This window comes from Populus euphratica, unplaced genomic scaffold (genome assembly GCF_000495115.2).
Source record: "Populus euphratica unplaced genomic scaffold, PopEup_1.0 scaffold279.1, whole genome shotgun sequence".
In the NCBI taxonomy this organism is placed as follows: Eukaryota; Viridiplantae; Streptophyta; class Magnoliopsida; order Malpighiales; family Salicaceae; genus Populus; species Populus euphratica.
Genome location: NW_011500159.1, coordinates 24,596 through 45,086, shown reverse-complemented (window position 1 = coordinate 45,086; position 20,491 = coordinate 24,596). Strand labels below are relative to the sequence as shown.

The window sequence follows — 20,491 nt, the reverse complement described above, 5'->3', positions numbered from 1 at the left end:
TTTTTTAATTTTTATTTAATTTTTTTTAATTTTTGAGGAATAACCTAGAATTGGGTTATGACAATGGGGATCTACTATGATTTATCTATCAGTGGTTAATATCATTTGAATAAAAAAACTATATTTTTTTGTTATGATATTACAATTTAATTATCTTTTTTAACTTTCTATAATAGTCAACTTCAAACTCATTAGAAGTTGATCCCTTAACATAAACTTGATTGTTACATGTCTTTCTACCTTGCCTATATTTTTCAATATGAAACATATATTCATTGATGAAATACATGTTGTAGCACTTCACCTTTCTTTCAAAACTCAGACTTAGTAAGGATAAAGTTACAGTAGCATTCTTTTATAATTAATAAACCTAGTATATAAAGTACAACCATGAAAGATTAACAAGAAATATGTAATGAAATTAACTATCCCGAGAGATAAGAATAATTAAACAGTACTTACATGTGTTTTGCACTACTTGAAAATTATTCATCTTGTAATCGAAAAATTTAGGATTCAATCAGTTATGAGTCTTAGGATAATAAATATTAACAATATTGCCTATAAGGAATCAACAATGTATTAGTTTATAATTTTATAAGAGATAAATTGTTTAAAAATAATAACATTTTAAGAGTATACTTACTGAATAAAAGGTCTCAGTTCATCACAATTAAAGAGCACATAGTTATGTACTTGTTTGAATTTTATTTTAGAAAAATATCTTCCCCTCATAATATTTTTTAGTATGGATCATCCAAGATAAGAGAATATTGACAAGTTCTCACTCAAAAACACTTCCTTATCATCATGATGCCTTGAAATGTGGTTAAATTTTATTTTCAATTGAAGCTCAAAATAGTATAAGATAAATGTTTACATTTTTGACAATATAAGTCTTGCATATTGAAGTCTTAACATGCACCTTGTTTTTACTTTTCTCTTAAAGTTGAATAAATATATACATGGAATTAAACAAATGTTTTGAAATATGCAAAGAAAGACAAAAAAAATAATAATTATGATACATGTGTAAACCCTAACCTCTGGAATGGACCTTCATCTTTTGCCTCAAATAGGATATGTATAGGTAGATACTCCATCAAGTCGAAAAAAAATAAAGAGAATATCATCTTAATTTTGCATATTGTTTGGATGATATTCATTTGAAACCTCTCCTTGTATTATGTATGCAACTTGTTGAAACATATATCTCTAAAAAATAACTGATCTTCATGAGTGCATCACATATCCTTATTGGCAATAAGTACTTGTAAACTAATGGAATGAGTGTTTGTATAAACACGTTCCAATCATGGCTATTCATTCCATAACAATATGTAATTCACCAATTTTGCCAACCTTGATATGTTTGAGGCATATTCATGAGAAAAACACAAACTTTTAAGCCATTGATTGGTAAACATAAACTATTTTATTGTCTAAGATGAAGCTAGCCTTAGACTTTGTGATTCGTGACCTAACATAAACCACCTTCATATCTTTATGGTGACAAAATAAAGCTATATATATTCCATCCTTGATGTTGTCTTTTGTTTTCCCCTCCATGTTCATAACCATGTTAAAAATATTCTCAATAATATTATTTTTTATATGCATAACATCAAGGTTATGGTAGAGGAGATTTGTCTTTTAATAAGAAAGCTCTCAAAAACTATTTTGTTTAACCCAATTGGAGGTCAAACCAAAATTAGAAAACTTCTACTTACTGGATTGGTAACCAAGCATAATATCATCATATTCCAATACCATGTCATACAATTCCTCATCTTAAAAAAGTGGCAGTGCAAGTTCTCTTTGAACTCTACCAATAAAAAAGTCCTCATTGTTCTTTCTATACTTGTAATCTATTGGCAAGAACTGCTGGTGGTGGTAAGAAAAAGATGTTTTATCGTTATTTGTTAAAATGAATTTTTTTTTATTTTTCATTGTTCTTTTTATACTTGTGATCTATTGGCAAGAATTGTTGGTGGGAGAAAGAAAAAGATGTTTTATCGTTATTTGTTAAAATGAATGTTTTCTTATTTTCCATATAATATAAACATGCTAGTTTTTCATGCATACTCTAACCAGAAATCATTTCATAAGCAGGAAAATCATTAATAGTCCACATCAAAGTTGCTTTCATCCAAAAAATTTATTTCCTCAATACATCATAAACCAAAGTCTTAAATGACTATAACTACTTCAACTCATTAATAAATGGTCAAAGACAAACATCTATATTCTGACCTAGACTATTAGAATCGAGTATGACTATAGATAAAATAATAATAATAATAATTTTGGCCTCATACACATCCCTAGTAGCAAGTTGTAAACCGTGAGTATCACTGGTCAACAGGAATAAAGAGCAACAAATGACACGAATGGATTAAATATATCTATACATAACCCAAGATACACATACTTTAATTTCACTGAAAACTAATGACGCACATTGTTAAAGTGTTTTGAGGCTTCACCATTAGAAAGGTGCACCATCACTCCATCTATCACATCATGTAATAGGTGTCATGTCATGTGCTCAGCAGTTTTTAGTGACATAAATAACCTCTACAGTCTAAGTGTGATTGGAAAGTATCTACGTTTTCTGTGTGCAAAAAGAGTCTTTCTCCTGCTAGTTCTGAGTTTATAACAAGAATGCCCACATGTTCTGCACTCGATTGACTCTATAGTTTTACGGTACTATAATATGTTGAAGTTTGGACACTTGTTAATTTTCTAATATCCTACACTGAGGGGTTTTGACTCGGTTAACTCTATATTTTTAAGGTAGTACAACATGTAGAAGTTTAGATATTTGTCAATTTTCTAGTATCCTAGACTGAGGGGGTTTTAGTATAGACTTGGCAACATAGAAATTCTTTTACCACCTCTTCCCTTCAGGTAAAAGGTTTCTCGTTTATTCTACAATTATGTCATAACCGGCCTCACTCAATCCATGATTCGACTTGATGGTGAACATCTGTGCAATGATCGATAATTTACTGTGATTTATGCAATCATCCCATAATGGTTTATTGGAATCTTTCAAAAGATAAAAAAAAAAATCATGATCGCATTTGCATTACGTTCTTCATCTATGATTGGACATTGATCGGCATGACCCTAATTCATTCTCATCACATCCATAACCATATTTATATAAGGACTACTATTATCATCTACAACTCCATGCATGTTGTTAACACTAAAAATTGATTCAACCATCCTTGACACGACTAAAAGATTGATGTCTTCTCCCAAGTGCAGGAGTGTCGAAGTAAAAAATAACCCGGCAAGACCGGGGTCGAACCACAAGGAGGTTAAGTGTATAAATTATAGATGACAACAACAACAACAACAACAACAACAACAACAACAACAACAACAACAACAACAACAACAACAACAACAACAACAACAACAACAACAACAACAACAACAACAACAACAACAACAACAACAACAACAACAACAACAACAACAACAACAACAACAACAACAACAACAACAACAACAACAACAACAACAACAACAACAACAACAACAACAACAACAACAACAATAATAATAATAATAATAATAATAATAATAGTAGTAGTAGTAGTAGTAGTAGTAGTAGTAGTAGTAGTAGTAGTAGTAGTAGTAGTAGTAGTAGTAGTAGTAGTAGTAGTAGTAGTAGTAGTAGTAGTAGTAGTAGTAGTAGTAGTAGTAGTAGTAGTAGTAGTAGTAGTAGTAGTAGTAGTAGTAGTAGTAGTAGTAGTAGTAGTACTAATAATAATAATAATAAAGAAATAGAAGAAGAAGAAGAAGATGAGAACTTTGAGATGGAATATTAATGTAACGATTAAACAATGATAATAACAAATGTCAAGGTTAGAGGTTCCACTAATGGTATATCAAACAAGTATAGTATAAACTCTTATTATTGAATTGGAAACCACACACAAAGGAGGTTCCAATCAGATTATATATTGTTAACATGATTACATTAGTCATCTTATTCAATTAATGCTAATACTTGTAAATCTCGTCAAGCATTCATGATTATAACTTATGTTAACAACAAATCAAGTTCCTTTCATAGCTCAGGTGTCGGTTATACCATACATTATGGGCTATGAAAGTGCCAAGCATTTGTTGTACCAAGTGTTATACAACATAAATCAAGATTAGTCATTTAACAAGTAAAGTATTAAAGAGTGAATAAGATAACAAATATAAAACATGTTAGTATCAAACATTAAAGTCCATATTAAGTTTACATTATACTTATTCTTACACCATTAGTGTAACCTTTTCACCTTGACATAATTAACTTAGCTAGACATAATGAAAGAAAGAAAAATAAATAAATAAAATAAGAACATAAATAAGATAAGAGTTAACTAAGTAAAGGAAAGGAAATGAAAGGCATAAACTTGATATTAATGAAAGCAAAGCATAAACATTACAAAAAATACAAAGAGAGAAAGCAAGAGCATGATCTTGATCTGGAGACCAAGATGCCTAAATGCATGGCAAATGCCTCCTTTTATAGGCCAAAATTCGGAACTATTGATTTGGTGACTAATTGATAAGTGGGTGGCCAACTTTTGACTTGGTGACAATCCTTATCTTCTCTTGTCTGCCTAAAACGTCATTGATAACGTCAAAATTGGAGCCACTTGAAAACATGAAATTTATAGGAAATTTTCTTACCTTTCTTGTGTAAAAACGTCAGCTCATTTGAACTTCTAGAACTCCAGATATAGCCAAAATACTGAACAATACTCGGGCTGGAGGATAGATTCGGGCTTCTTTGTTGTTGCTACAATTTGGACTTGAAAATGGCCTTTTTAGATCTTGGGCTCCATATGAACGTTGTAGGCCTATGTCTTATCTTTCCATCCATATAAAGTAGACCTAAATCTGAGATCTATAGCTCCAGATATGACCCAATTACCGAACAATGTTCTGATTTGGATTGCATCCACATCTCTTTTCTAATTTTGCTCATCTTTTTGCCCTTGCAATTTAAGTTCTTAAAGTCATCAATCAATCCTTTCATTTATGTGATAGACCTGCATTTAAAATGAACATTTATCATAAATTAAAGGTATCTTATATTATTAGATATATTATTATAAAACATGTTTTAGTTAAAGAGTTATTGATATTTCAAGTGCAAAATGATGATATAAAACCATGATAAAAATGCACTTTTAAGTACTAATCAGACCCCCCAACCAGCTTATTACTAATCCCTAGTAATCAAAGCGTTAAAGTAAGAAAAACAATTTGCAAATTCCACAAAGCAAGGTATTCATCATTTAACTTCCATTTATCTATCCAGATAAACAAACTCTCATTAAATTTATATACCTGCTCAATACCTCTTAACAAGATATTCATAAACCTTTCTTTTGTGGTCAATGTATCAACACATAATTATGGGGCTTTTCTTGGAAGAAAATAATTTTTTTATTCTAGTGTTTAAGGTTAACTTCCTTGGGTTGGGATAATTATTTTTTTCTTCTTTTTTTAAATATATATACATATAAATTAAAACACCATACATCTTTAACCCATGTAACGAGCTTTCAGCTAATGACTCCCAGACCAGTTGGTCTTAGGGCATTAGGTGTTAAGACACCCCTACGAGCTTAGTAACTCGGGTCGCAGATACTGATATGTAGATAGTGCAATGTTTGATTCCCTTAAGCTTTTCTCCTCAAGCTATGTAACAAGCGTTGGGCCAATAGCTCCCAAGTCAGTTGACTTTACGGTATTAGGTGTTAAAACACCCCTTCGGGCTTAATTGCTTAGGTTAGGGAGACTACGAAACCAAACTTATCTACATTTTTATTATCATTTTTTTCTTTTTTCTCTTTTTTTTCTACTTTTTTTTTCTTTTTTTTTCTTTTTAATTATAACTATCCCTTTCCCTTAGTTGTTACCTTTAACAAAAGAACATAAATAATATAATAATCCAATATACAACCCACAATCATATGTTAAAGTGTGTGTGTGTAAATTAAGGTTTAAGAATACATGTTAAATCAGTATATGAGCAGAATTAAGTGATAAGAATGCGAGAGTTTGTAAACCTAAATATTTCATGAATTATTATAATAGACCTTGTTAAGAATGGTTACTAAGTTGCGTCTCAAGAGTCAAAAGAACTCCTTTACTCTACCATCCTAGTAACAACAATTTTGCACATGCTTTATGAAATAGAAAACTTTTTTTTTTTCAACTACTACCCTCTCCCCCCAACTAAAACGAGACATTGTCCTCAATGTTTAAAGATAGAAAGATAGAGTATAGAAGATATCACCTGAAATAACAAACATTGACAAACCTGAAACACACTTAAACAAAAATAAAAAATAACAAAACACAATAATAAAACAAAACAACACAAAAATTATAAATGAAGACTCAAATCTAATCTAAGCTTTTTATGCGATTCATGGAGGGATCAATTACAGGAATGAAAGATTGTAGTTGGTCAATCAATTGTTAAGCAGTAGCAGCAGAGATAATGATTTGTCATGCAGAAGATGTTAGAAATTTTGTTCCACAGCATGATCAAGAAAAGACAACAACTTATTATAATAACCATTAACATTTAACAAACCTATGGGTTTATGGTGAATGTGCAGTTGAGCCCAAGAGGAAATATGAAAGATCTCTTCCAATGTACCTAGACCACCTGGTAAAGCAATGAAAGCATTAGCATGGTTAAACATTGCATTCATTCGAGCCGACATTGTAGAGACCTGAAGTTCCTCTCCAATTGTTTTTCCAATGATGTCCCCTTTTGCTAAAACTTCGGGGACGACCCCCAAAACTTGACTACCTCCTAAAAATACAGCTATTGACACACCTACCATTAACCCAAGACTACCTCTCCCATACACTAAATGAATCTTTCTCTCAGCTAGCACTTGACCAAGATGATTAGCTGATTCTAAAAACTCCTTTTCTTTCCCAAGACTAGATCCACCAAAAACACAAATATTTCTTATATGATGACCTGAGGAACTTGCCATTTCTACACACTTCTGTAGTTGTTGAATGTATGGGTTGAGTAGAAATGAAAGGAAGGAAGAGAGGGTTTTTATAGATGAGAAATTAAAAAGATAATCATACCACCTATATGTAGGCCAGCTGGAGTCTCTCTCACACACACACTCTCTCTCTTTATTTATTTATTTAAAAAAAATGTGTATGTATAGGTAGTTGTGATTGTGGCTCACATCTTCCCTTGGTTTTACGTCCAAGAACGACTTAAACGCCTTCTATGGGTCAGGGATAGGCTTCCCATCTAGTTTTCTTAAAAACTAGCAAACAGGATCTTTTTTAGTCAGATTCCCAAGACTATGTCAAGCATGTTCTTTATGAAAATGGGTTCATAAGTCATGAATTGCACAATACTTATCTCGACTATGATGAGACTTAAGAGTCAATAGAAGATTATCTAAAGACTCTCTGTGTTCTGAAATAAATCCCACCTTTTGAGAATTTTCATAGTTTTTGCAAAATGCATGTGACTCCTTGAATATGGTGGGCTAGTAAAATCCACTCTGTAAGATTTCTACAATCCTCTTTTTAAACGAGAAATGATCCCCACGTGCCTTAGAGTGAAAAAATTTAATGAAATTACTTACCTCATTGTCGAGAATGCATTTTTGAAATATTTGACTAGGACAATAATTGAATAAGTAGGGGTCATCCCAATAGAAATTTTGCACATTACTCAAAAAATTTCTTTTGTCTTTGGTACTCTAGTGAGCTGGCAAAAATCCTGAAGCAAGAAAATTGATATTTTTAGCAAACCAAGGCATTAAACTAAGAGAAAGTAAGGATTCATCAAGAAAGTAATCATTGATAGGTGTGATGTTGGGTGTCGAATCTATTGTTACTTTTGATAAAAGATCTACATCAACATTTTCGGTGTCTTTTTCATCATCGATTTCTTCTTGTGCCTTTTTCATCCTCGATTTCTTCTTGATTGGTCATGGCATGAGAAAATGGAAGTGCTGGAGGGGAATCAGTCTTTTCTTTGCAATGTTCAGATTCAACCCCTTCCTTACCCTTAGAGATTGACTCATCATCTTTCTCACAAGGTTCAAGAATTGGTTTTTAAATAACCTTACCACTATAAAGAGTGATGACTGATTTGACTTGATTCATGTGTTGACTTCCAGGACTACTTGCATTTGCATCGTATTGCCCCTTGAGTTTGCTGTGGTTGAGATGGAAACTTACCTTGCTCTTGAAAACTGAGAGCAGATGTGAATTTTGCAAGAGTGTCTTTAAAATCTGTTATTTGCAAGAGTTTCTTTAAAATCTGTTATGCTTTGAGCAAGTTGAGTGTTGATTGTCTCTTGCTTTTCAATGAATGCATACAAAGTTTCCTTAAAATTACTTCTAAGAGGTGGAGCATAAAAAGGTGCATATCCATAAGAATTTTGGAAATTATGGTGTGCTTGAAACTGTGGTGGTGAAGTTTGTGCATTATCACTCTTCCAACTGAAATTTAGGTGATTTCTACAACTAGGGTTGTATGTTTGCGAGTATAGGTTATAATTGGGCCTTTCGAAACTATTTAAAGCATGAGTTTGTTCATGGAGACATTCCCGCATCAACCTTTTCGATGCCTTTTTCATCCTCGATTTCTTCTTGATTGGTCATGGCATGAGAAAATGGAAGTGCTGGAGGGGAATCAGTCTTTTCTTTGCAATGTTCAGATTCAACCCCTTCCTTACCCTTAGAGATTGACTCATCATCTTTCTCACAAGGTTCAAGAATTGGTTTTTAAATAACCTTACCACTATAAAGAGTGATGACTGATTTGACTTGATCCATATGTTGACTTCCAGGACTACTTGCATTTGCATCGTATTGCCCCTTGAGTTTGCTGTGGCTGAGATGGAAACTTACCTTACTCTTGAAAACTGAGAGTCTTACCTTGCTCTTGAAAATTGAGAGCAGATGTGAATTTTGCAAGAGTGTCTTTAAAATCTGTTAAGAGCAGATATGAATTTTGCAAGAGTTTCTTTAAAATCTGTTATGCTTTGAGCAAGTTGAGTGTTGATTGTCTCTTGCTTTTCAATGAATGCATACAAAGTTTCCTCAAAATTACTTCTAAGAGGTGGAGCATAAAAAGTGCCATATCCATAAGAATTTTGGAAATTATGGTGTGCTTGAAACGGTGGTTGTGAAGTTTGTGCATTGTTGTTCTCACTCTTCCAACTAAAATTAGGGTGACTTCTCCAACCAGGGTTGTATATTTGTGAGTATGGGCTTGTTCATGGAGACATTTCTTAAAGGAAGGCAAGGTTGGACAGTTATTGGTTGAGTGTTCATTTGTTTCACATATTTGACACACAATGTTTTCAACAGATTTTAATTGACCACTCTTTTTCAATTCTAGTGCCTCGACTTTTCTAGCTAAAGATGCAAACTTGGCTTGAAGGTCATGATCTTCCCTAAGGTTGTACATACCTCCACTAGATGTATGAGGTTGAGTTTTACTCGATGCCTCATAAGTACCCACGGTGTCCCAATTTTGAGCATTTTCAGCTAACAAGTCTAAGTACTCCATTGCTTCATCAGGGTCTTTATCTTCAAAAGTTCCATTGCACATCAATTCAACCATTTGCCTATCTTTAGGTGTTAACCCTTCATAGAAATGTGAAACCAATCTCCATGTTTCAAAACCATGATGAGGGCAAGTACTAAGCAAGTCTCGATACCTATCCCAACATTGGTAAAATGTTTCTCCTGGTTTTTGAGTGAAAGTGGTGATTTGTCTCTTGAAAGAGTTTGTTCTATGAGATGGAAAAAACTTCTTTAAAAACTGTTGTTGCATTTCATCCCAAGCACGAATGGATCCTGGTCTTAAATTTTGTAGCCATGTTTTAGCTTTATCTTTTAATGAAAAAGGAAAAAGCTTTAATCTAATGGTGTTCATGCTACAATTTAAATTATTATATGTGTTGCACACCTCCTCAAATTCCCTTAAATGCAAGTATGGATTTTCCAATTCCAAACCATGAAAAGAAGGTAAAAGTTGAATAATACCTGGTTTAAAATTAAAATGAGATGCATCAGGAGGAAAAACTATGCATGATGGTGCACTTGTTCTTGTGGGATTCATGTGGTCTCTAAGTGTTCTAGCACGGTTATTCTCATTATTCTCATTATGAAGTGATTGATTATCTTCTTCGGCCATATTTTCTGAAAATGATGAGGATACCCTACAAAGTCTACCACTTGATGTACGTGACCACACTCTCATGCACGTGTAGGAATAAAATAAAAAAAAAGAAGAAGAAAGCAAAAGAAGGAGGAAGAAAACAAAATAAAAAGAAACAAAAGAAAAGAAACAAAGTTATATACAAGAAAAGTGAAAAGAGAAAATAAAATAAATACTATAATTTATACAAGAACTTACCTCCCCGGCAACGGCGCCAAAAACTTGACACGACGAAAAGATTGATGTCTTCTCCCAAGTGCAGGAGTGTCGAAGTAATAAATAACCCGGCAAGACCGGGGTCGAACCACAGGGAGGTTAATTGTACAAATTATAAACAACAATTATAAAACAACAATAACAACAACAGTAATAATAATAATAATAATAATAATAATAATAGTAGTAGTAGTAGTAGTAGTAGTAGTAGTAGTAGTAGTAGTAGTAGTAGTAGTAGTAGTAGTAGTAGTAGTAGTAGTAGTAGTAGTAGTAGTAGTAGTAGTAGTAGTAGTAATAATAATAATAATAATAAAGAAAGAGAAGAAGAAGAAGATGATGAGAACTTGGAGATGGAAAATTAATGTAAGGATTAAACAATAATAATAACAAATGTCAAGGTTAGAGGTTCCACTAATGGTATATCAAACAAGTATAGTATAAACTCTTATTATTGAATTGGAAACCACACACAAAGGAGGTTCCAATCAGATTATATATTGTTAACATGATTACATTAGTCATCTTATTCAATTAATGCTAATACTTGTAAATCTCGTCAAGCATTCATGATTATAACTTATGTTAACAACAAATCAAGTTCCTTTCATAGCTCAGGTGTCGGTTATACCATACATTATGGGCTATGAAAGTGCCAAACATTTGTTGTACCAAGTGTTATGTAACATAAATCAAGATTAGTCATTTAACAAGCAAAGTATTAAAGAGTGAACAAGATAGCAAATATAAAACATGTTAGTATCAAACATTAAAGTCCATATTAAGTTTACATTATACTTATTCTTACACCATTAGTGTAACCTTTTCACCTTGACATAATTAACTTAGCTAGACATAATGAAAGAAAGCAAAATAGATAAACAAAATAAGAACATAAAAGTTAACTAAGTAAAGGAAAGGAAATGAAAGGCATAAACTTAATATTAATGAAAACAAAGCATAAAAAATACAAAGAGAGAAAGGAAGAGCATGATCTTGATCTGGAAATCAAGATGCCTAAATGCATGGCAAATGCCTCCTTTTATAGGCCAAAAATGGGAACTATTGATTTGATGACTAATTGATAAGTGGGTGACCAACTTTTGACTTGGTGACAATCCTTATCTTCTCTTGTCTGCCCAAAACGTCATTGATAACGTCAAAATTGGAGCCAGTTGTAAACATGAAAGTTGTAGGCAATTGTCTCAGCTTTCTTGTGTAAAAACTTCAGCTCATTTGGACTTCTAGAACTCTAGATATGGCCAAAATACCGAACAGTGCTCGGGCTGGAAGACAGATTCGGGCTTCTTTGTTGTTGCTACAATTTGGACTTGATAATGGCCTTTTTAGATCTTGGGCTCCATATGAAAGTTGTAGGCCTATGTCTTACCTTTCCATCCATATAAATTGGACCTAAATCTGAGATCTGTAGCTCCAGATATGACCCAATTACCGAACAGTGTTCCGGTTTGGATTGCACCGACATCTCTTTTCTAAGTTTGGCCATCTCTTTATCCTTGCAATTTAAGTTCTTCAAGTCATCAATCAATCCTTTCATTTATGTGATAGGCCTGCATTAAAAATAGATATTTACCATAAATTATAGGTATCTTATATTATTAGATACATTATTATAAAATATATTTTAGTTAAGGAGTTATTGATATTTCAAGTGCAAAATGATGATATAAAACCATGATAAAAATGCACTTTTAAGTACTAATCAATCCTCTCTACTATGGTATCGTAAGGAGTATATAGTTCTTTGTATGCATATCAATACAAGTATTTTTTTGTGAATTTTTTTTTCTAGAAGATGCATCGTTACAACATCTGGATTGATAATTTTTTTTGTTCATACACCTCTTGCATAAACATATAATACCATCTCCACTAATATTTCTCGGATTAGATAGTGCATAATTAATAAAACCTTAAACTTCATTACAATAATAAATCATTTGCAACCCTTGGGATAAATCTCGATACATCCATGAACAATTATCCATTACTTATATCAAACCTATTTAAATAATGATGACAATATATATTACTTAGCTATATTAACTTATGCAAAATTATTGGTTTAACTCAATTTTATTCAATTTATTTCAATAGTTCTTTTAATTCATTATCAATTATATATCTACATAAACTTAAATTTCTACACATTTACTGAAAATTACAACTTGACAATAAAATTAAAAAAAATAAAATGAATATGTTAAATAAGCAATTATTTATTTTTATCATAAAACACCAAAGTGAAAAATTTGACATAAGTTTCATCAATTTACAAACAAATACAATTTTACAAAATCTAAAACAAACCATAACATGTATAAATCATAAATCCATGCAACAAAATTGTATTAGAAAAAAAATTATAAAACAAGTAAATACCTAAACAAAATACATATACTATAAAAATATGCAAAAAAGTTAACATTTTAAAATTGTGTTCAAATAAAAGAAATAGTAGATTTGCTTACTTAAGATGGAGAATCCTCAATAAAATTTGAATTAAAGCATGGATGCTAACAAACCAAGTGTTGTGGTGGTCGAATTTGTTGTGGGAAGTTGAATTGTGTTGAGATTGACTAGGGAGGGGTGGTTGTTTATTCCAGAAAAAAATGATAAGAAAGAAGGAGAAAGGGGGGAAGGTAGAGGAGGGTCGATCATCAGGTCATAAATTAAATATTATTAATGGATTTACCAACAGAATTATTCCATTAGGCATTCTATTGGTCATTGTATCGGTAAAAAGTGTCACATCACCGTATGATTTTTCTTTCTTAATCTCATTGTAATATCATTCATAATTATATCGGTATATAACAATAGATTGTTTATGTTGGTATATTTAAAGATAAACTTTTTATCGAGTTAATTCTATTAGTAAAGTTGTCGGTAAATGTTATGTGTCATCATACTTTTCTAGCTTTTTTATTCCTTCGTTTCCCATTATAATTCTCTCGGTATATACCGATAAAATATTTTAATTGGTGTTTACATTTATGTTTGCCAAATTTCTAATAGTGAACACACTTATAGAATATAGCTTCCATGATTCGTAGGGTTGTTTACTTTGTGACCTCTTGAACAAATGCACATCTTGCTTCTTTTCATGTGTTGGAAGTAAAGCAGGTGTGGTATAAAATCAACATAGCAATGCAGGGTCAAGAACTCTTAGTTATTCTTTCTCTTTTGTACTTATTAATAATGCTGAATTACAAGCCTTTCATAACCATAAAGTCTTATGCAATGAAGGAATTAAAGTAATAGAAGGAAATTCTCATCTAAACATGAATTGTATTCTATCAACTAAACTAGTCAACTATTTCTGAATTTTTCTAAATTTAAAACCCGATTTACTTTCAACATCCCTTTTTAAACTTGATTTGTTTATAACTCCCAAAACATCTGTCATTTTGATAATAAAAAAAATCATATTTGAGTGGCTTTGTAAATATATTTGCGATTTGGTCTTGTGTCTTTACATACTTAACTTCAACTTTTTTATTTGCAATTCAATCTCATAAGTAATGAAATCTTGTGTCAATATGTTTACTTTTATCATGAATACTAGATTATTTGTTAATGCAATGACTTATGAGTTGTCCATATTTATTTTAGTAGACTTATCTTATAGCATTCACAATTTATTCAATAATCTCCTTAACCATATGAAATGAAAAACACATAATGTAGTCACTATATATTCAGCATTCAATGTTGACAAAGTGACTATAGATTGCTTTTTTGAACTCCATGTGAATATTGTGTTTTCCATATAAAAAATAAAACTCGCAGTGCTTTTTCTATCATCTATATCTATAGCACAATTACTATCACTATAACCCACAAGTTCAAAGCTATTAGAAGAATCATAGAATAAGTCAAAATCAATAGTACCATTCATATACTGAAGAAATCGCTTCAAAACTTTGAAGTGTGTCATAATATGTCTCCATAAACCTATTTATAAGCCTCACTCCAAAAAAAATATCCAAACAAATACATGTCAAATATCTTCAAACTTATAAAAAAAAAAACTTATTTTCAACCCAAAACACGTAGAAAGAACCCTAATAACCTTTTTAAATCAATCCTTAACCTTCAAAAGAAAACCAATTTCTTCCCAAAATCAACCTGGAAACCAATTTCTTGATCTCATATCTAGTTTTTTTATACACTTTCAAGGTAAAATAAAAAATAAAAAACATCCAAATCAAACTCTCCTTTCAAATAGAATAATTTAAAACAAAAGGCTAATATTTTGGTGATCATAATTGAAAAAATGACATTTTCTTTTTAAACCAGATTTCAGTCATTTTCTCTCTCTCTCATCTCACCCACCAAGAATAGAAAAATAATGAGAATAAAGTTTAATATCAAAATAAAAATTTTAAAAAAATGCAAAAGATCAGTCATTTTATAGCAAAAACATACAGAAGATAAAAATATACTTCACAAATAAATCTGAACACGTCATCCATGTTACCTTTGTTTTGCACTTTAGTCCTTTATTTTTCAATTCAACCCCCACCCACCAAAAAAAGCATTCAATTAGGCTTTAATTTGGGTTCCATGATGCTAAAATAAAGTTTGAAAATCAAATTAAAATTTTGTAAAATTTACACTATTATAATCTACAATAAAATATAAAAGAATAAATAGTAATTCTTGTATAGTAAAAACATCACACCATTTAGCCTTGTATATAATATAATATAATATAAAATAACCTAGAAGATGTTTGAAATATTTGTTATCCCTGAATATACCGATAAGGCTGAAACCGATAGATTAAACCAATGCTTGTCCATAATTAATTATAATGTTATCTATAATGCCCATAGTAATTATAAGTTGCTATCAAGTTTGAAGTATGATTTATCAATTACTCATGCCAACAGATTGCTATTGCTACCGTCATTAACCATTTACATGTGACGAGTTAATTATAAATATCATTTCCTAGTTTATTTACATCTGTGATTAGCTTTGCCGAGGGTTTTTTATTTTATTTATTATTATGCTGCCACTGAGGAATTTCATTTACTGATAAATTTCATTTACTGATAGATAACAGGAAAATAAATATCCTTTCCCTTTTCATGTTTTAGACAGGCATTGCTAGAAATAAAAGTTTCAAAAGTGGAACACAGCACGCTGAGGCGAAGACTCAGATTGTGATATCATCCGTAAATTTCAACAAGATCAAATACATGTTCAGGTGAGTGAATATGAAGACCCATTTACAACAAAGGGAAAGGAGAGGCGTATACAGCGTAGTAACTTTATTTTGCCAAATTCTATCTACAGAAAAATACAAATGTAATAACTATGTAAGATCAAAATTCATCTATTTCCACCTGTTCATGTAACCTGTTCTGTGTTTTCATTTCCCCACAAGGGGGTTCTTTCAGGCTACCTTCAATGAAACGAACATCTATATCAGCAATTTTTTTTTTTTTTTTTGGGTTATCTTGGGTGCACTTGGAAAACTCTGTTGTACCAGACAGAGTGGAGAATCATATGAAATATATCGTATTTCACAGGTCTAGCATGCCAAAGAAAATGCTGTTGTACCTTTTTGACCCTCATCTGCATCTCACGATATTTGTTCTCCGGGATTGAAAGGAGTATATTCTTCAAGTTCGGAATGTCCTTCTCCAGAACAAAAACAGCAAAGGATTCCCAATTCAAAACCTCAAAAAATGGAGGCACGAAATTGTCAGATATGATCACGGGAACACATTCATAGAAAATGGCCTCCACAACTCGTGGACTATTGACTTCGAAACCTTTTGCACAGATACAGTACTTGCTGCTCTTCATGTACTGTGGGTAGTTCATTTTGCCTCGGCCCTTGACCTTAGGCAATTTACCAAATACTTTCACATCGGGATCTTTATTTCCCCAGTGCTGTAACAGAATTGGCCGTAGATAGCCATGCATGCGACCTGCAAAGAAAGCCAAGATTGATCTCTGGGAAGCAGGTTTGCCTCCAAGATCTCTTAGAAGGTTCTGAGGTGTTCGCACGGTTGTCTCAGGGAGAGCTGCATCTTTGCCAAAAACAAAACCACCTTTAGCATCAGAATTGCAGAGGGCTCTAATGCAATTGGCCATATGCTGTCTTGTTTCAGATGGCGCCTGAGAAAAACATGGTTATTAGGCAACAGAATTGATGTAATTAGGATGTACAAAAAACTGAAAATCATTTCAGTTGGCTATGTGCGGATTTTCAACTTACACGTATCCAGCCTTTAGGATTAAAATACACTACAATATCGTAAACTCGAGAAGTAATAGGAAAAAAGTCCAAGAAAGAAAATTGTACTGGTCATCAACCAATAATCTTAAGTGAACCATGACATGCAACAAATAGTTTTCACAAATGATAATACTTTAAGAAACCAAAAAAGATTACTAGATATTACATAAAAGGAGATGGCATTACTTTAAATGCTGCATGACTCAAAAAGCTTTAAGATTCGTTCAAATGGAAAATTGTAAATCTTAAGGAAGCATGAAGAGCCTACCCAGTCATGACAAGCAACAAGAAAATGATCAGCACCTCGAGTTCTGTTCCAAAAAGGATATTTTGCCGAGATCATATCCAAGTAGTTCTTCAAATATTGTACGAGGTTCTTATGACTGTGTGAATTAGGAACATACAAATTTACCTCCAAGTTTCGAGAACTGAAAGGTAAGTAAAACAGGTGGGATTTTTTGGGGTCTTTTGTAACAAATTTTTTGTTAGCCTCTAGCAGTTTCATGAACCATCCCTCGGAAGCATATATACCCTTGAGCGGGGCCTGATGTAATATAGGCCTTTCTCCTTCCTTGTAGATATATACTTTCAGGATGTCCTCCATTAATTCATAGCTCCTGCAATAAACGTTGCAAAATTTTACTATCTAATCCTCTTTGCTTCAATGTTTTTGCTTAAGCTACACTAATTGCTATGTTCATGGGCAAACTGCTAGCATGAAAAGTGTGCATCTTTAAAAATAGAACAAATTAGGTGTGCATGCAAACTTAAAGCAGAAGGGAGGCCTTCAATTTTAATGAGCTTACTTTTTGAACATGGAGATATTCCGATACAGAGGAGCATAAAGCATGGAATCACTCTCCACAAGAGGTGCCTTCTGAATCTGTGATTTTGCATTTAGCAGCTCTTGGTCTACTGCTGAAGGCCATCGTGGTCTCTACAAACAAATTGGCAGCAAGAAGAGAAAAGTTTATGCAACTAACTCATAAAAATTAATCCCTTGCATAATTCAGAGCAGAATTTTATACATACTCTTGAAATAGGAGAAGACCAGCTTTGAAGCTGCAAATTGTTCATCTCAGAAATTGAAATCACTGCCGGGGAAGGTGTATGAGGTTCTTTCTTCACCTCACGAACAGAAGTCACAGAAGTATTATTCTGCAATGAAGTAGAATTATTCAACTGCTCCCCTGCTTTCCCATCATTTTCTAAACCAGGTGATGCATCTTTATCCATCTTAGATGTATTCGACTCAACAGGAACAACAGGAGCTATAGTGCTAGGCTCTGCATTCCTTGGGATTGATATATTAGATGGGGAATCCACTGGTGGTAATGCTGGCGCAATGGGTGTAATTCCAGCTTGTGAGGTTCCTATATTTTCTGATGTGGATGTGATGTTTTCTCGAGAAAGGCTTCTGTCAGTTTCTATTGAAGCAGATCCATTACCAGAACGGTTGAGTTCCAGTGTGGAATTTTCATTTTGATCTAGCAACTGCTCAGGTGAAGATTCCCTTCCATGGTTGTCTATTCCCGAGGACTTGTTCAAGCTTTTGAATCCTTCTGATCCAACATCATTATTTACATGGAGTGTGGAATTTGTATTTGTATCTACCAACTCATCCAGTGAAGACTCCTCTCCCCGGCTGTCCACCAGAGAAGACTCATTCATGCCTCTGCTTCCTTCTGATACAACACCATTATTCACATTTGCTGGGGTTTCAGTTCCATGATTATCACCAGTCTCTTGACCACCAGCAGTGTAGTTCAAACCATTTGATTGAGTCATATTGCTAAGCATTTCATGTGTTGGAGAGGCACCATGAGGTAAGAAGCTACTATTTCCTGCTCCTAGATCCTTTTGAGCAGAAGACAAAGATGATATGATGTTTCCATATGGCAATTCAAAATGTTGGAATGTTAACACCACAGCTACTATCACTCCTATAAACCATAGCAATTTCCCAATTTCTATTGGACATGGATATCGAAATTCTTGGCCCATCGGAAAACAACTCGATTAAACACGCTAGCTGACTTTCAATACTCAATATCATCCCTGCGCATCATTTCCAATCCTTCACTTAAATAAAGATGAAGTACATTTCATAAACATAGATGAACTTAATAACCAAAGCACTAACTCTTTAAATAAAACCAGTAATCAAATCTATTGTAGAAAACGTGATTGAAATGCAGCTGCATTGTTAACAGAAATTGAAGATAGTTCAACTATGTTATTGAACAACGAAAAAAGCAGATCAACTGGAATAAATTCTTCGATCTATACACTGAAGCAGCAAGCAGTTCACAGTACAGGTTTATCAACATTGAGCGGAGGCTCAAAAATTAAAACATTAATGAAAAATAAAAATAAAAAATGTATAGTCTTTACACTCAACGCAATGAATGTTCTTGAGAAACAACAGAATTAAAATGATTGAAGGCATTTTACAAAAGACAAACGCTGTACAGACAAACAAAACAAGAAGTTATAAAATATACAAAAAGAAGGAATTCCCACTTGCAGGAAAAAAGAAGAAAAAACAAAACCCTACAATAAAGAAACAGAGATAAAATCATAAAATAATGATTAACTTCTACTTACTTTCCAAACAAGCATGAACCAACACTCTCTAATTTCACACAGATCCCACTAAGAAAGAAAGAAGAATTCCCGAATGAAACATCATAATTTCCAAAACCAACATGCAATATACTCAAAAGAAATCAATTTAAACGCCAATCACGACCAGACAAATCTCTTTCTTTGCCAACAAGAAGCAACCGACACCATATTCACACAAACCCCACATAAAAATTTCTGCCATAACAGCCAAAAGAAACAAATCAAAGTCCCAGAAAATTACCAGAGACAGGGGCAGAGGTGTGGTTGCTTTTTTTCAGTAATACACGCTAGCTCTCTACATAAAAAGGGAAAGAAGACGCAGCAAAGGAAAGGAGGAGTGCCCTTTTGTTGAAGGGTCAACAGCGCCAGTTGTTAAAACAACGAACCAGATCCCAAGTTCTTATAGTCCTTTTAATTAATATTTTTTTCGTGTTTAGCCACCAAACAGTAATAATTAAGGTTAGATTAGTGAAACTTAATTACCGCTAATTAAAATAAGATTAGAATAGAAAGTGAAAGTGAAGTTCTTTCATTTGTGTGTTAACTCACCCTGCTTCTTCGTCTTCCTCGACTTCTTTAGAATAGTCGCATCTTTGCCAAACGAAAGATTCATTTGTTATTTCAGCTTTTGCAGTACTCCACGCGCGTTTCGGCACGCTGCTGGTTTACGTGTGTGGGGACGTTTCAGCAAATCAGTGGATTATGTCAGAATTTTTGTTTTTTTAGGATGGGGACGTTTCAATAGCCATCAAGGCTTTGTTTTCTTTTTCTTTTTCTTTTATTAGTTGTATTTATTTTTTAAAATGCTTTTTTATAATTAACTCTTTAAAGATTGATCGGTTTTATGATTAAACTGTTTTTGTATACTTACAGTTTCATTTAGTGAGTGTTTGCAATGCGGTTGGGTAAGCGTTTTAAAAAAAAAACTAATTTTTTATTTTAAATCACTTTTTTATATTTTAATTTTTTTAATTTACCAATATTAAAAATAAAATTTAAAAAATAATCAAAATTATTATTTTAAAGTATTTACAAACAAAAAAAAATATTTTAAAAAATAATACCTACTATTATCACATTACATGAATGAACATCAGCTTTGAATAATTGAATAA

General features: G+C 32.4%; 1 protein-coding gene across 3 annotated transcripts; it reads right to left on the bottom strand.

The window, feature by feature from the left end:
- Nucleotides 1-15,644: 15,644 nt before the first annotated feature.
- LOC105111149 (probable glycosyltransferase At5g03795) lies at nt 15,645-20,083 on the bottom strand. 3 transcript variants are annotated; one of them, XM_011006423.1, is made up of 6 exons: nt 19,926-20,083; nt 19,618-19,784; nt 17,781-18,806; nt 17,555-17,685; nt 17,017-17,365; nt 15,645-16,627 (listed from the first exon to the last, which is right to left on the bottom strand). In XM_011006423.1, the coding sequence occupies exons 3-6, from the start codon at nt 18,750-18,752 to the stop codon at nt 15,956-15,958; spliced, it is 2,124 nt and encodes a 707-aa protein (XP_011004725.1). In that variant the 5' UTR covers nt 18,753-18,806; nt 19,618-19,784; nt 19,926-20,083; the 3' UTR covers nt 15,645-15,955. The 3 variants fall into 3 exon arrangements, with proteins under 3 accessions (XP_011004725.1, XP_011004724.1, XP_011004726.1); XM_011006422.1 differs by having other exon boundaries at nt 19,618-20,083; XM_011006424.1 differs by lacking the exon at nt 19,618-19,784.
- Between the last annotated feature and the right edge of the window lie 408 nt (nt 20,084-20,491).

Excerpts from the sequence above, each read along its gene's own strand:
- LOC105111149 (XM_011006422.1), bottom strand. The coding sequence starts at position 18,752 with ATGGGCCAAGAATTTCGATATCCATGTCCAATAGAAATTGGGAAATTG. Across the intron at positions 17,686-17,780 it reads GGTCTTCTCCTATTTCAAGA|AGACCACGATGGCCTTCAGC; the intron begins GTATGTATAAAA and ends ATTTGTTTGTAG. Across the intron at positions 16,628-17,016 it reads TTGTTGCTTGTCATGACTGG|GCGCCATCTGAAACAAGACA; the intron begins GTAGGCTCTTCA and ends TGTTTTTCTCAG.